Source organism: Ictalurus punctatus, chromosome 3 (genome assembly GCF_001660625.3).
Source record: "Ictalurus punctatus breed USDA103 chromosome 3, Coco_2.0, whole genome shotgun sequence".
NCBI lineage: Eukaryota > Metazoa > Chordata > Actinopteri > Siluriformes > Ictaluridae > Ictalurus > Ictalurus punctatus.
Window position 1 is genome coordinate 9,750,302 of NC_030418.2, and position 16,120 is coordinate 9,766,421.

General features: G+C 40.3%; 1 protein-coding gene across 3 annotated transcripts in view; it reads left to right on the forward strand.

The window, feature by feature from the left end:
- Positions 1–16,120, forward strand: part of b3galnt2 (beta-1,3-N-acetylgalactosaminyltransferase 2) — a 59,196-nt gene that overhangs the window by 20,612 nt on the left and 22,464 nt on the right. For 2 of the 3 annotated variants that reach the window (XM_017464159.3, XM_017464156.3), the window contains exons 2-3: positions 2,400–2,526; positions 3,052–3,152. In XM_017464159.3, coding sequence (XP_017319648.1) covers positions 2,400–2,526; positions 3,052–3,152 — 228 coding nt within the window. The remainder of the gene's footprint in view (positions 1–2,399; positions 2,527–3,051; positions 3,153–16,120) is intronic. The other variant, XM_017464157.3, reaches the window with a different exon arrangement.

Genomic DNA, 16,120 nt, shown 5'->3' on the forward strand with positions numbered 1-16,120 from the left:
TGCATGCTGCCAAAATGGCTCTGAACCACAGAGGCTCCACAAGACCTCTGAAGTTGCCCTATGGTATTTGGCACCAAGACATTAGCAGCAGTCCTGTAAATTGTGAGGTGGAGCCTCTGTGGATCGGACTTGTTACAGCACATTCCACAAATGCACAATCAGATTGAGATCCATGGGAATTTGAAGGCCAGGACAACACTTTGAACTCCTCATAATGTTCCTCAAACAGTTCCTAAGCAGTGTGTGCCGTGTATCTGAGTGCATTATCCTGCTGAAAGAGGCCACTATCATTGAGGAATACCATTGTCATGAAAGGGTGTACCTGGTCCATAACGATGTTTAGGTATGTGGCATGTGTGAAATTGACATCCATGGGAATTCCTGGACCCAGAATGTCCAAGCAGAACATTTCCCAAGCATCACACTTCCTCCTCCATATTGTCTTCTTCCCACAGTGCATTCTGGGTCCATTACCTTCCCAGTTGAATGTTGCAGACCTACTCTGCCATCCAAGTGATGTAAAAGAAAACAGGATTTATCTGACCAAATGACCAGCTTCCCGTTTCAACATTTGCCTGCTCATTGCAAGTGCTTTTGACAGTTGACAAGGCTTAGCATGGGCACTCTGACTGGTCTGTTGCTACACAGCCCCATACACTGTGTTGTGACATCCATAACTATCATTACAATTTTCTGTGACTTCCCTCACACTTCTGTGTATAAAACCAGTAACATAAATGCAATTGCAATCATAAGGTCAGATATTGACACTGATAAAAGGCTGGAGGACGACATGTCATGGATTGTGAATGGGCTAAACACAGATCTTCAGTGAATACCTGAGACTGCAGTAGTCCACAACTGTAATTTGACTTAGAAACTCAGCCTTGTGCCTTTGAATGAAAAATGTAAATGTGTGCATACTGTACTCTAATTTGGTAGCGGCCACCTTAAGAAGAACCTCTCCTTATAACTGTAGTGTTTATTTATTAGGTAGTTTATTTCTACCTCCGTTTAGAGTAAATTCAATAAACTGAATATAGATATTTTTTAAAGGTTATATGAAATGATTAGCAACACACAAATCAAACGGTGCAGAATCAGAGTTTTGAGAAGTACCAAATACCCACCTGTTAGCGGTAACTACTTTGCAACATTTCTTTGCTTATTATTGCTATGTGCATATGTATATATGTGTATATATATTTCTTCACATTAGAAAATGTATTTAAAGAATACATACATGTATAATTACACACATTAAATTCTAACTTACTTATAATACTGAAATTCTTCTGGGCATCATCAGTCATCCATCATTGAATATCATGCCCAGTATTTCTGGGAGTCTGTTGTGTGTAGGTGCTAAGTCCCCTTTTATGATGCTTGCATCAGAAGAAATGAGAGCTTTAGCATAAGATTGCAACACAGTTTTTTCAATGGATAATGTGCATATGAGTGTGTGTGTATGTGTGGCTGTAAATAACTATAAGGACTATTCCATGTTCTACCACAATTAAAATTATATCACCATATAGAGGCTGTTTTAATATGGATTAGTTATTCAAGCCATGATTTATGCTCTAAATATTGTCACATGTTGAGTCACATATTAAATCCGCATCAGCGGGGATGTGTATGCTCTGGGAGCGTCCTACTAACTAATTGCATATTCAGGAATATCATCTAAATCAGTGAGGTATATTTGGAATCAGCATTTGACTGTTTATATCTAGTGCTTAATGACCATCAGGTAGGGGACCAAATCCAGATATTCTTGAGCATTCACTAAAAAGAACACAACTAACGTTTCATATTGGACCATATAGGGACGTTGCTCAAAGATTCTGTAAAGAGAACATAAATAACGTTTCATACAGGACCAGACAGGGAGTGTATTCTTGCAAACAATCCTCTAGGACTAAATTATTTTATCTAGGACCTGTTGTCAGTGTTTATAATGTCCTGGGAATATAGCTATAGCTAACATTGCTCAAAAATGCCCAAATAGGGACATCTGCTGTTTGCTGGTGTTCTACAAAAGTAAGGAAGACCTTCTGACCAATCAGATTAGAAAATTCATCCATAAAAATGTACACATCATAATGAACAGTTAAAAAGCATGATGTCCTTCATTAATAAATCAGAATTTGTAATTGTTGGCAAATCACAGTGGTAAAGGAAATGGGTTGGCATACAAACTCCAAAAACTACTCAAAATGCTACATTTTAAAGATTGTTTAGCCTATTTGTTTATTTATTCATTGTTATAATTGTTGTTGTTCTTAATTGCAGCTGCATTTGCAATTAAAAGCATTTTAAAGTTGGGAATGCTGCAGCACTGATTTCACTGTGGTAAATTAGGAGTAAGAACATAATTTACTATTAAAATGTGACAGGCAGCAGGAGGCCGGTGTATGAAGTTGTGGTTGGAGTTTTATCTGCCAGGCACCACCATGATCTGAGGGAGGCCATAAGAGGCACATGGATGGGGTACGTCAAAGACCACCCTGACTTCCAGAATCGGTGTGTATGTGTCTCTCTTTTATTTTTATTTTTTTGTCCATTGCTGGGTATTAATTGGACTAACTGTCCCTCTCAGACTTATGACATGCCCATAAAACATCAAAACATATTTACAGGTAGCAATGTTTGTTGAAAAGTAAATCAACTTCTGTGTGGTGGTCAATATCTGGTCTGTGCTTGTATAGTTCTAGTAGAACATGTTTTTCTGTTCTGCTTCTGTGGATGAACAGAGATTTGATTAACCACTATGAGAACCATCATATTATAAAACAGTGATTTGTAATTTCTTGCATAGATAATTTAGATTTAGGTGTAGTGTATAATGTATTGTAGATATAATATGTTAAAGTATTTGTGTAAGCATCATGTCAAGTCCTATGCATTATTAATACTTGCAGGTATTAATACTATTAAATCTTTATTGTGTGTTAATACATCCATACATTCAGTTTGTAACATGATTAGTTATAATATGGTGTAAAGCAATGCTTTAACCACAACTTGGACCTTTGCATTATCTTAAAGGGTGCTGGTGAAATTTATCATCGGTAAACATGGTTGTGCAATACCTGAAGAAGATCGAGAAGACCCATATTCCTGTACCCAACTTAACCTCACAGATCCAGGTAAAGCACACCACTTCATAAGAGAGCCCACAGACTGACATGGAGCACCATGTAGAAGCACATACAGTGGGGGAAAAAAGTATTTGATCCTCTGCTGATTTTGTACGTTTGCCCACTGACAAAGAAATGATCAGTCTATAATTTTAATGGTAATTGTATTTGAACAGTGAGAGACAGAATAACAACAAAAAAATCCAGAAAAACGCATGTCAAAAATTTTATAAATTAATTTGCATTTTAATGAGGGAAAAAAGTATTTGACCCCCTCTCAATCAGAAAGATTTCTGGCTCCCAGGTGTCTTTTATACAGGTAACGAGCTGAGATTAGGACACTCTTAAAGGGAGTGCTCCTAATATCAGTTTGTTACCTGTATAAAAGACACCTGTCCACAGAAGCAATCAATCAATCAGATTCCAAACTCTCCACCATGGCCAAGACCAAAGAGCTCTCCAAGGATGTCAGGGACAAGACTGTAGACCTACACAAGTCTGGAATGGGCTACAAGACCATTGCCAAGCAGCTTGGTGAGAAGGGGACAACAGCTGGTGCGATTATTCGCAAATGGAAGAAGCACAAAAGAACTGTCAATCTCCCTCGGCCTGGGGCTCCATGCAAGATCTCACCTCGTGGAGTTGCATTGATCATGAGAACAGTGAGGAATCAGCCCAGAACTACACGGGAGGATCTTGTCAATGATCTCAAGGCAGCTGGGTCCATAGTCACCAAGAAAACAATTGGTAACACACTACGCCGTGAAGGACTGAAATCCTGCAGCACGCGCAAGGTCCCCCTGCTCAAGAAAACACATATACATGCCCGTCTGAAGTTTGCCAATGAACATCTGAATGATTCAGAGGACAACTGGGTGAAAGTGTTGCGGTCAGATGAGACCAAAATGGAACTCTTTGGCATCAACTCAACTCGCCATGTTTGGAGGAGGAGGAATGCTGCCTATGACCCCAAGAACACCATCCTCACCGTCAAACATGGAGGTGGAAACATTATGCTTTGGGGGTGTTTTTCTGCTATGGGGACAGGACAACTTCACCGCATCAAAGGGACGATGGACGGGGCCATGTACCGTCAAATCTTGGGTGAAAACCTCCTTCCCTCAGACAGGGCATTGAAAATGGGTCGTGGATGGGTATTCCAGCATGACAATGACCCAAAACACACGGCCAAGGCAACAAAGGAGTGGTTCAAGAAGAAGCACATTAAGGTCCTGGAGTGACCTAGGCAGTCTCCAGACCTAAATCACATAGAAAATCTGTGGAGGGAGCTGAAGGTTCGAGTTGCCAAACGTCAGCCTCGAAACCTTAATGATTTGGAGAAGATCTGCAAAGAGGAGTGGGACAAAATCCCTCCTGAGATGTGTGCAAACCTGGTGGCCAACTACAAGAAACGTCTGACCTCTGTGATTGCCAACAAGGGTTTTTAAACTAAGTACTAAGTCATGTTTTGCAGAGGGGTCAAATACTTATTTCCCTCATTAAAATGCAAATCAATTTATAACATTTTTGACGTGCGTTTTTCTGGATTTTCTTGTTGTTATTCTGTCTCTCACTGTTCAAATAAATCTACCATTAAAATTATAGACTGATCATTTCTTTGTCAGTGGGCAAACGTACAAAATCAGCAGGGGATCAAATACTTTTTTCCCTCACTGTATGTTGTCTGAAAAATGGATTTAGAGTAGATTTATTTTACTTTTTTCCCATAAAGGAAGTTCCCCCACCCCCCAAGGGATTTGTTGCATGTACTTCATCTCTTGTGGGGTTTGAGTGAGCACATAGTGTTGTCGCTTGTAGGTGTGTACTGTATACTTTTTTTTTATTCAGATGAGAAATGCCCTTCTCACAATAGCCTAAATGTATAGCCTACAGCACATGATTTACTTTTGTTTATGTATTTACAATGTACTCTAATATTTTAATAAAGTGGGAAAAAAAGTCTGAAAATAGGTTGTTTGATGTAGGTTATGTGCCAAACTTTGTATTTGTATTTAAAGCTCTCTGCTAATTCCTCCCAAGCTTTATTTTTCTTCGTAATGTCTCTATATACATGGGAGGTTGCAGGAATGTGAGAAGACATTTTACATTGTGGGTGCTGGAATTTTAAGCAGCATGCATGTGTGCTATCTACACTCACTGTCCACTTTAATAGGAACACATTTACATTTACATTTATTCACTTAGCAGACGCTTTTATCCAAAGCGACTTACAAATGAGAAAGATACAAGCAAAGCGATATCAAGCAGAGAACAATGCAAGAAGTGCTACCATACGAGATCTATTAATTGAATTCCAGAAGAAGCAAAGTGCAAAGTAGGGGTGTAAGTGCATGTGTAAGAGGTGTAAGAGGGGTGTAAGAGGTGGGTCTTTAGTTGTTTTTTGAAGATGGTGAGAGATTCTGCGGTCCGGATTGATATTGGAAGTGCATTCCACCACTGAGGAACAGTTAGTGTGAAGGTTTTGGAAAGGGACCTAGCGCCACGCTGAGTTGGAACTGCTAAACGTCGGTCGCTAATCGATCGCAGATTGCGAGAGGGAACGTAGGCCTTCAGGAGAGAGTTGAGGTAGGAGGGTGCTGTTCCTGACAAGGTCTTGTAGGTGAGCATCAAGGCCTTGAACTTGATGCGGGCAGCTACAGGAAGCCAGTGGAGGGAGATGAAGAGTGGTGTGACATGGGTTCTCTTGGACTGGTTGAAGACGAGGCGCGCTGCAGCATTCTGAATCATCTCAAGGGGTTTGATGGAGCTGGCTGGGAGGCCTGAAAGCAGTGAGTTGCAGTAGTCCAGTTTAGAGATAACAAGAGCCTGGACTAGAATCTGTGTAGCCTGTTTGGTGATGTAGGGTCGGATTTTCTTGATGTTGTAAAGGATGAACCTACAGGACCTTGCAGTTGCTGAGATATGGTCTGCAAAGGTCAAGCCATTATCAAGAATCACCCCAAGGTTCCTGGCCGTCCTGGTTGGCATGAGTGTGAGTGAGCCGAGCTGTACAGTGAGGTTGTCGTTGATTGAGAGACAGGCTGGGATGACGAGAAGCTCAGATTTTGCCAGGTTAAGTTTAAGATGGTTTTCCTTCATCCAGACCGAGATGTCCGAAAGGCAAGCAGAGATGCGTGCAGAGATGGATGGATCGTCAGGCTGGAAGGACAAATGGAGCTGGGTGTCATCAGCATAGCAATGATATGAGAAGCCATGAGACTCAATCACCTGCCCTAGAGATGTGGTGTAGATAGAAAAGAGTAGTAGACCCAGAACTGACCCCTGTGGAATGCCAGTTGTGAGTTGCTGAGTTTCAGAAATACCTCCCCTCCATGATACCTTGAAGGATCTGTCAGAGAGATAGGATTCCACCCAGCGCAGAACCGTTCCAGTGATGCCCAGGCTGGAGAGAGTTGACAGGAGAGTTGACAGCAGTTAACACCTGCTCATTTATACAGTTATCCAATCAGCCAATCATGTGGCAGCAGCATAATCCATAAAATCTTACAGATACAGGTCAAGAGCTTAAATTAATGTTCACATCAAACATCAGAATAAGAAAAAATGTGATCTCGGTGACTTTAACTGTGGCATGGTTGTTGGTGCCAGTTGGGCTGGTTTCAGTATCTCAGAAACTGCTGATCTGGCCGTTTTACATACAACCATCTAAACAATTTACACAAAATGGTGGGAATAACAAAAAACATCGTGTGCTGAGGGTCTGCAGGATAAGATACCTTGTTGATGAGAAACAAGGATGAGGTGGATGACTGGTTTGAGCTGACAGGAAGTCTAATAATAGGAACTCAAATAAGCACTCTTTTCAACTGTGGTGAGAAGAAAAGCATCTCAGAATGCACAGCACATCAAACCTTGAGAAAGACCACATTAGGATACATTCCTGTTAGCCAGGAACAAGAATCTGAGGCTATCATGGGCACAGACTCCTCAAAACTTGACAGTTGAAGACTGGAAAAGGACCAGGTGATTTTTTTTTCTCTTCTAGTCTTCAGCTGTCCGGTTTGGGTGAGCCTGTGACCATGATGGCCTCTGATTCCTGTTCTTGGCTGACAGGAGTGGAACCCAATGTTGTCTGCTATTGTAGCCCATCCACATCGAGGTTTGATATTTTGTGCATTCTGAGATGCTTTTCTACTCGCCATTGTTGTAAAGAGTGATTATTTGAGTTACTATATCATTACTGGCAGTTCAAACCAATCTGGCCATTTTCCTTTGACCTGTCTTATCAAGACAGGTGTTTCCCCGCAAAGAGCTGTCATTCAATCATTTTCACTGTTGTCTGTGAAAATCCCAGGAGATCAGCAGTATCTGAAATACTCAAACCAGCCCATCTGGCAACAACAACCTTGCCACTGTTAAAGTCACTTGTTTCCCTTTCTGATATTTGATGTGAACATTAACTGAAGCTACTTTCCTGTACAGTGTTGACAAAGTTTGTATAAATATGACTTAAAACCTCATCAGATTTTCAGAAGTCCTAAAAGTAGATAAAGAGAACAGAATTAAACAAATGGGACAAAAATATTATACTTGGTCATTTATTTATTGAGGAAAATTATCCAGTATTACATATTTGTGAGTGGCAAAAGTATGTGAACCTTTCAGTAGCCTTCAGTATCTGCTGTGACCCCTTGTGCTCCAATAACTGCAGCTAAACATTTTTGGTAACTGTTGATCAGTCCTGCACATCTGCTTGGAGGAATTTTAGCCCAATCCTCAGTACAGAACATCTTTGATTCTGGGATGTTGATGGGTTTCCTCACATGAACTGCTTGCTTCGGGTTCTTCCACAACATTTCTATTGTATTAAGGTCAGGACATTGACTTGGCCATTCCAAAACATTAACTTCATTCTTCTTTAACTGTTTTTGATAGAACTACTTGTGTGCTTAGGGTTGTTGCCTTGTTGCATGACCCACTTTCGCTTAAGATTTAGTTCACATACAGATGTCCTGACGTTTTCCTTTATAATTTTCTGGTATAATTCAGAATTCATTGTTCCATCAGTGCTGGTAAACCTTCCCACCCTAGATGCAGCAAAACAGACCGAAACCATGATACTACCAACCGCATGTTTCATAGATGGGATAATGTTCTCTTGCTGGAATGCAGCGTTTTCCTTTCTCCAAACATAACACTTATTATTTAGACCAAAAATTCTATTTTGCTCTCATCCGTCCACAAAACATATTCCAATAGCCTTCTGGCATGTGTTGCGGCTGGAGCTCAAGCCCATACTCGATATGGGGGTAATCGATTAGTCCCACAGTGACTTGTCTAGTCCGGTGGTTCTGGTTCCCAAGCCGTGTGTGGACGCGTATCCAATGCCCCACATTGATTAACTGCTTGATCGGCTTGGAGTGGCTCGCTAACGAGTGTTCTGGGTTTCAGTAGATTGTGGCAAGAATACTGTAAAAAGGGTAGAGATGAGAGCCACATGAGAGAGAGTGAGAGAGCTAAGAATCACAGAGCCATGTATGTATGTGTGTGTGCAGAGAGAGAGAGAGGGAGATTTGCTGAAAAGTGAAAGCAAAAGACTGAAAAATAAAGAGCCTCTTTTTGAGTTGTTCCAAGCCTACCTCCCACATCCTCATTTCTGGTCCACCCCGTTAAGTGCTATTAAGTGCCTTATTATTATTATTATTATTATTATCCGAAATGAATCGCATTTTTGAGGGCCCAAACGTAAATTAGCTAAGTGCTAAAGTGTGCTATTACTGCTATTAAACAGGAAGTTGTTATAACTCAAGCATACAATTCCAAATCTTCCCAAAACATCACGTTTGATACGAATCCTGGCCTGAAAGCATCTACATGCCAATATTCAGTTACATTCATAGCGCCACCTGCTGGCAACAGGAAATGCCATGTTTTACACTGTGATGCCAACAGGAAGTAATTATTTTTTTACATGGTGATACACTCCTAACAACATAAGTGCTAAAAAGTTTGAAAACCAATGGAATGGCATCCCCATGGCAGAGCATCCCCAACGTGCACCCGAGTGCGAGGGCCTGTTCATCGTAGCTTGCAACTTTAATTATTAGGACCCGAGCACAGCTGCTGCGGGGCCCTAATGGATCTGCTCCGTTTCTTCTTTTTCTTGTTCCAAATTAATCGCATTTTGAGGGCCTAAATATACCCGAAAACTCAAACTTTGCACATGAGTCAGAACCCGTGAAAATTTACATCTGATTGGGGTTCCAGAATTGAAGGTGGCAAAATGGTTCAATAGTGCAACCTACCTTGAAAAAATGTGCCTCACTGTACGTTTCACCTACATGTGCAAAATTTGGTACACGTGTGTCACATGCCAATGCTTAGTAAAATGTCTCTTGAACCCATATCCTAAATCTAACAGGAAGTCAGCCATTTTGATTAAAAAAAAAAAAAATTTTGCTCTGTTTTTGCCATTTCCAGGCCTCGTACTTTTACGTACTCCTCCTAGAGATTTCATCACATCAACATCATATTCGGTCAGCAGGGCCCTACAGTGTGATCATTTCACTCGCATTTGTGACTGAAAAGTACTTTGTGTGACTGTGAAAAAATATATAGTTGCACCTGTGAGTGTGACCTGTTCAAAGTTGTACAATACAATCGGAATAAAAACTCCAACTCCAAAATGCATCTGACTACACCGCGCTTAGCTACTTTCGCACTGCTTTTCATCACCTCAGTCATCCGAACAAGTGTGCAAATACTGCAAAGAAGCCATTATGATGGAAAGAGTAACACTCTATATCACCTGCTTCTCTCAACTTGCTGATCTCACAAACTGCCATCTTTTATTGATCATGCAAAATCGCCTGAACCTGAGACTGTGCTCGTGTAGCCACGGCGGCATCGGGTGGAGTAAGTTAATAATAATGCTAACGCTACAAGGTGGGTGTTATTCAAACTTGTTTATTAAATTATTCCCTCACCAATCATAATCAAGAGTAGCAACTGTTCAGTCTGCAAACATACTTTTGCAGTTCCTAACAACTGTTTGTGTATGGCATACACAAATTTCTTATAGAAGCATTATACTGTGCTTACATTTTGTGCTTGCTTCGTACAAATAGATGGATGATTAACTGGGTTCAGGGATCTGCAACACATGAGAGTAGATGAATTTGAAAATGAATTTCCTTTTGGCTGTTTCTCATACATGCATGAAAATGACAGTGTGTCAGCAGTCAGTTGTAGACTGTAGGCATGAGTAGCGAGTAGTTGCTGAGCTGGGGGGGGGTTGGGTGCGGGGGTATAAGTGCTGAGCCCCAAATTTTATTGGCAACTGTGAAATTTGGGCAAATATTTTGCACTACAGGACTTTGATTTTAAGGTGTAAGGGTGTGGGGTTAAGTGTGGTGGTAAGTGAAATTTTTGAATATTTTTCGAGATAAAATATTTGGAGCATCCGAAAATAAATACAGGTAACTCAATTTAGCTATATATACTCACTGAGAACTTTATTATGAACACCTGTGCACCTGCTCATTCAGGCAATTATCTAATCAGGCTATTGTGTGCAGCACTGCAATGCATGCAGATACATGCCAGCAGCTTCCGGTAATGTCCACAATTACAAAAAAAAGTGAACTTATTCATTTTGACCATGACATGAATGTTGGTGCCAGATAGGCTAGTTTGAGTATTTCTGTATCTGCTGATCGCCTGGGATTTTCACAAATAGCAGTCTCTTGAGTTTACACAGAATGGTGCAATACAGAAAAAACTTCCAATGAGTGGCAGTTTTGCGGAGGAAGCGCCTTGTTGATGAGAGAGATCAACGGAGAATTGCCAGATTGGGCCGAGATGACAGAAATGCTTCAGTAACCCGGATAACCCCTCTGTTCAACTGTAGTGAACAGAAAAGCATCTCAGAATGCACAACACTTCGAACCTTGAGGTGTATGGGCTACTACGGCAGAAGACCATGTCGGGTTCCACTTCTGTCAGCCAAGAACAGAAATCTGAGGATGTAGTGGACACAGGCTCACCAAAACTGGACAGTTGAAGACTGGAAAAACACAATCTCGTCTGATGAATCACAATTTCTGCTGAGGCACGTGGTAAGGTCAGAATTTGGTGCCAACATCATGAATCCATGGACCAGCCTGCATTGTGTCAACAGTACAGGCTGGTAGGGGTGATGAAATGGTGTGTGGAATGTTTTCTTGGCACACTTTGGGCCTGTTATTACCCATCAATCATTGCTTGAATGCCACAGACTGTTGGAGTACTGTTGCTCACCCCCCTCATGGCCACAATTTACCCATCTTCTAAGGGCTACTTCCAGCATGATAATGCAGCATGTCATAAGGTAAACACCATCTCAAACTGGTTTCATGAACATGACAGTGTTCTTCAGTGGCCTTCCCAGTCACTGGATCTCAATCCAATAGAGCACCTTTGAGATGTGGTAGAACAGGAGATTTGCAGTATGAAAGTGCATCTGAAAAATCTACAGGAATTGTGTGATGCAATCATGTGGTGCATTCGGGTCTATACACACATATACGCCGTATGATAACCTACACTTGTGTTCGCTTCCCATTTAACAGTATCACATGCTTTTATTTGTGAAACTCACAATTCTTTGTTGTAATTGGTACATTTTTATTTGAATTTCACCCTTCCCTACCCCTGACAACCACCATCATTGCCGTCATCGACTGAAGCAGTCAGGTAAAATTAATAAAAGTGCTTGAATTGGGCTTGAAGTGTACTACTCGGTACTCAGTGGTACTCTTTCTCTTGTGCTGCTTTAAACACCATCCATTTATGATATTGCGTTGCATCACAATTTATTTATATATCTATTGCAACTTTTATTATTAGCTTTACAATGCAGGCTAAACGATCACAGAAAAGCACTTCCATTTTATAGTCCTCCTCTTGGTAGAATAATATTCAAATATTCACACAGAAATACTGTGTTGGCAAAGTTACAAATAAATATAAAAAATCTCTACTGAAATTACGGGTTTATGCTTTTCCTTAATTGGTGTCAAATGTGATTTATTTAAATTTGCACTTTTATTACATTTAAATAGTAAAATAATTTGCATGTAGCAGTAACAATCTTGATGTGAAATGAATATGATGATTTGTGCTATATTGTGATGTATCATAATACATACAGTATATGAGGAAGATAACCATATCTTGCCCTAGTACTAAAACATTGCTAACATGGAAACAAGGGGAGCACTGGCAGCTATTTTTTCCCCAACTTCAAGCACTGACAGAAATGGAAAAAGATGACGAATTGTATCATAAATGCTTTTTAAGTCATTAGTAATGTGTTGTCTTAGTCAGGCTAATGATACCTAGTTAGACCAAACAAACACTGACTACGTTTACATGCACATCAAATTCCGTTTAAGGTCTATATTTGGGTTGCAGCTATATTTGAATACAATGTTTATATGCTTACAGGCATCAGAATATTCCTGTATACATGGTTGTTGTAATTATGCCTGAGTTGCCATTCCTAAATACCCAGCCTAGGCATCTGTAGACATCTGTTATCACAATTCTTTGTGGACTGAGTATGCACATATATCTCTCCTTTCTGTGGATTTTCTGAATAAAGTGCTTACGTGCAACAAATTTCAAAATAAAACTGGCATATTCCAGAGGTGGGAATTAGAATTTGGAGAGTCTGAAAATTGTTTTAATCTGAAATGGTCAATAGGATTGCGGTGTTTACATAACTCAGTTCTAATTAGAATATTTCCAAATTCCAATTAATCTTGGAATATTGATGTGCGTGTAAACTTAGTCACTGGCTTCTGTCATTTTTTGGCCGCTGTTTGGGGATGGTCGTTGACTGGGTACAGGGGCGTAGCAAGAACCTTTTTTTCAGGGGTGGCCAGGTAAGACCCAGTGATTTTCATTGGGGTGGGCAAAAAAAAACTGACTGTGACATGCTTTACCAACAGTCAACCCTACAGAAAGAAATTCCACAAATTCTACAGAATTTATAGATCACAAATGTACACAAGAAATGTAAAGTTACCATTTCTAATGCCATACAAAAGAAAGAAAAAAAGTATAATTTCAGAATAAAGTGACAAAAAGCTACATAAAAAAAAAACTACATACCCACCAGGTATGCAGATTACATAAGTTGTCTGCAAACATAAAAACATTTTTTTTAAAAATATAAATTTGATACAATCCTTATTCTACATTATTTGTATGTTTAGTTGCTAATGACCGAAAAAAAATAAATTATTTTTTATGTTTGCAGATGCAACTTGCCTACATACAGTGAGGGAAAAAAGTATTTGATCCCCTGCTGATTTTGTACGTTTGCCCACTGACAAAGAAATGATCCATCTATAATTTTAATGGTAGATTTATTTGAACAGTGAGAGACAGAATAACAACAAAAAAATCCAGAAAAACGCATGTCAAAAATGTTATAAATTGATTTGCATTTTAATGAGGGAAATAAGTATTTGAACCCTCTGCAAAACATGACTTAGTACTTGGTTTAAAAACCCTTGTTGGCAATCACAGAGGTCAGACGTTTCTTGTAGTTGGCCACCAGGTTTGCACACATCTCAGGAGGGATTTTGTCCCACTCCTCTTTGCAGATCTTCTCCAAATCATTAAGGTTTCGAGGCTGACGTTTGGCAACTCGAACCTTCAGCTCTCTCCACAGATTTTCTATGGGATTAAGGTCTGGAGACTGGCTAGGCCACTCCAGGACCTTAATGTGCTTCTTCTTGAGCCACTCCTTTGTTGCCTTGGCCATGTGTTTTGGGTCATTGTCATGCTGGAATACCCATCCACGACTCATTTTCAATGCCCTGTCTGAGGGAAGGAGGTTTTCACCCAAGATTTGACGGTACATGGCCCCGTCCATCGTCCCTTTGATGCGGTGAAGTTGTCCTGTCCCCTTAGCAGAAAAAAAACCCCAAAGCATAATGTTTCCACCTCCATGTTTGACGGTGGGGATGGTGTTCCAGGGGTCATAGGCAGCATTCCTCCTCCTCCAAACACGGCGAGTTGAGTTGATGCCAAAGAGCTCCATTTTGGTCTCATCTGACCTCAACACTTTCACCCAGTTGTCCTCTGAATCATTCAGATGTTCATTGGCAAACTTCAGACGGGCATGTATATGTGCTTTCTTGAGCAGCGGACCTTGCGCGCGCTGCAGGATTTCAGTCCTTCACGGCGTAGTGTGTTACCAATTGTTTTCTTTGTGACTATGGTCCCAGCTGCCTTGAGATCATTGACAAGATCCTCCCGTGTAGTTCTGGGCTGACTCCTCACTGTTCTCATGATCAATGCAACTCCACGAGGTGAAATCTTGCATGGAGCCCCAGGCCGAGGGAGATTGACAGTTCTTTTGTGCTTCTTCCATTTGTGAATAATCGCACCAACTGTTGTCCCCTTCTCACCAAGCTGCTTGGCACTGGTCTTGTAGCCCATTCCAGACTTGTGTAGGTCTACAGTCTTGTCCCTGACATCCTTGGAGAGCTCTTTGGTCTTGGCCATGGTGGAGAGTTTGGAATCTGACTGATTGATTGCTTCAGTGGACAGGTGTCTTTTATACAGGTAACAAACTGATATTAGGAGCACTCCCTTTAAGAGTGTGCTCCTAATCTCAGCTCGTTACCTGTATAAAAGACACCTGGGAGCCAGAAATCTTTCTCATTGAAAGGGGGTCAAATACTTTTTTCCCTCATTAAAATGCAAATTAATTTATAAAATTTTTGACATGCGTTTTTCTGGATTTTTTGTTGTTATTCTGTCTCTCACTGTTCAAATACAACTACCATTAAAATTATAGACTGATCATTTCTTTGTCAGTGGGCAAACGTACAAAATCAGGAGGGGATCAAATACTTTTTTCCCTCACTGTACCTGGTGGGCAGTGACTGACTACATGAGTGTTTTTGCTCATCTCTGATCTGCACCATCTCTGTAGCGTTCTCCTTCTCTCTGTTAGCAGCATATATTTCCCCTGCTTCTTCCCTGTTTGTAGTATTAATTTCCCCTGCATCTTTGTCATGTTCATCTCAGAAATCTCATATTTATGTCTTCAGATCTCCGTCAGCCCTTTCAGCCTGTTCTACAATTATTTACTTCTATTAACCTTTAGTTCTGTGCTGCTATGAGCTAGAAAGTGTGGTTTTCCTCAGAGCGTTTCAGATCTGGGGAGCCTAAGTGAACATACATGCTCATGGAGGATGTCCGAGTTTATTCATGCAAACCAAGAGTATTTATAAACATTGATAAGATGCAGTGCGTGGACAGTTTCTACTGGTGCAGGGGCCAGACAGATTTAGACAAAACACACAGCACCCAGGGTCATACTACAAAATAAGTCTACTATAATAAAGATGGCAGGTGATCAGCTTATTCAAAGAGGTAATTAAATGTATACATTCATCATAGTTATTTGATAGCAGTTCATAATATGTGAGTACATGATATAAGAGAATTTCCTTTCACTAGTCCTCTTTTTAAAAATGAATGTATCTTCCCCTGCTTCCCTTTTCATGATCTCTACAGTTCAGACAAACGCGCCTATCAAGAAACACTTTTATTATTATGAAATTGAATAGCTACTTACAAAAAAATAGTGACATTCATAATGTAAACTAATGTGTGTTAACATTTTTTGTTTTTCTAAATTAGCTAGTGAGCGGTTGCAGTCGCTTTAGCTAACATTAGCTAAGCTACAGTATCTCACAAAAGTGAGTACACCTCTCACATTTTTGTAAATATTTGATTATATCTTTTCATGTGACAACACTGAAGAAATGACACTTTGCTACAATGTAACGTAGTGAGTGTACAGCTTGTATAACAGTGTAAATTTTGCTGTCCCCTCAAAATAACTCAACATACAGCCATTAATGTCTGGCAACAAAAGTGAGTACAAATTGGGCCCAAAGTGTCAATATTTTGTGTGGCCACCACTGGAGTCCTCTTCCACTCCTCCATGA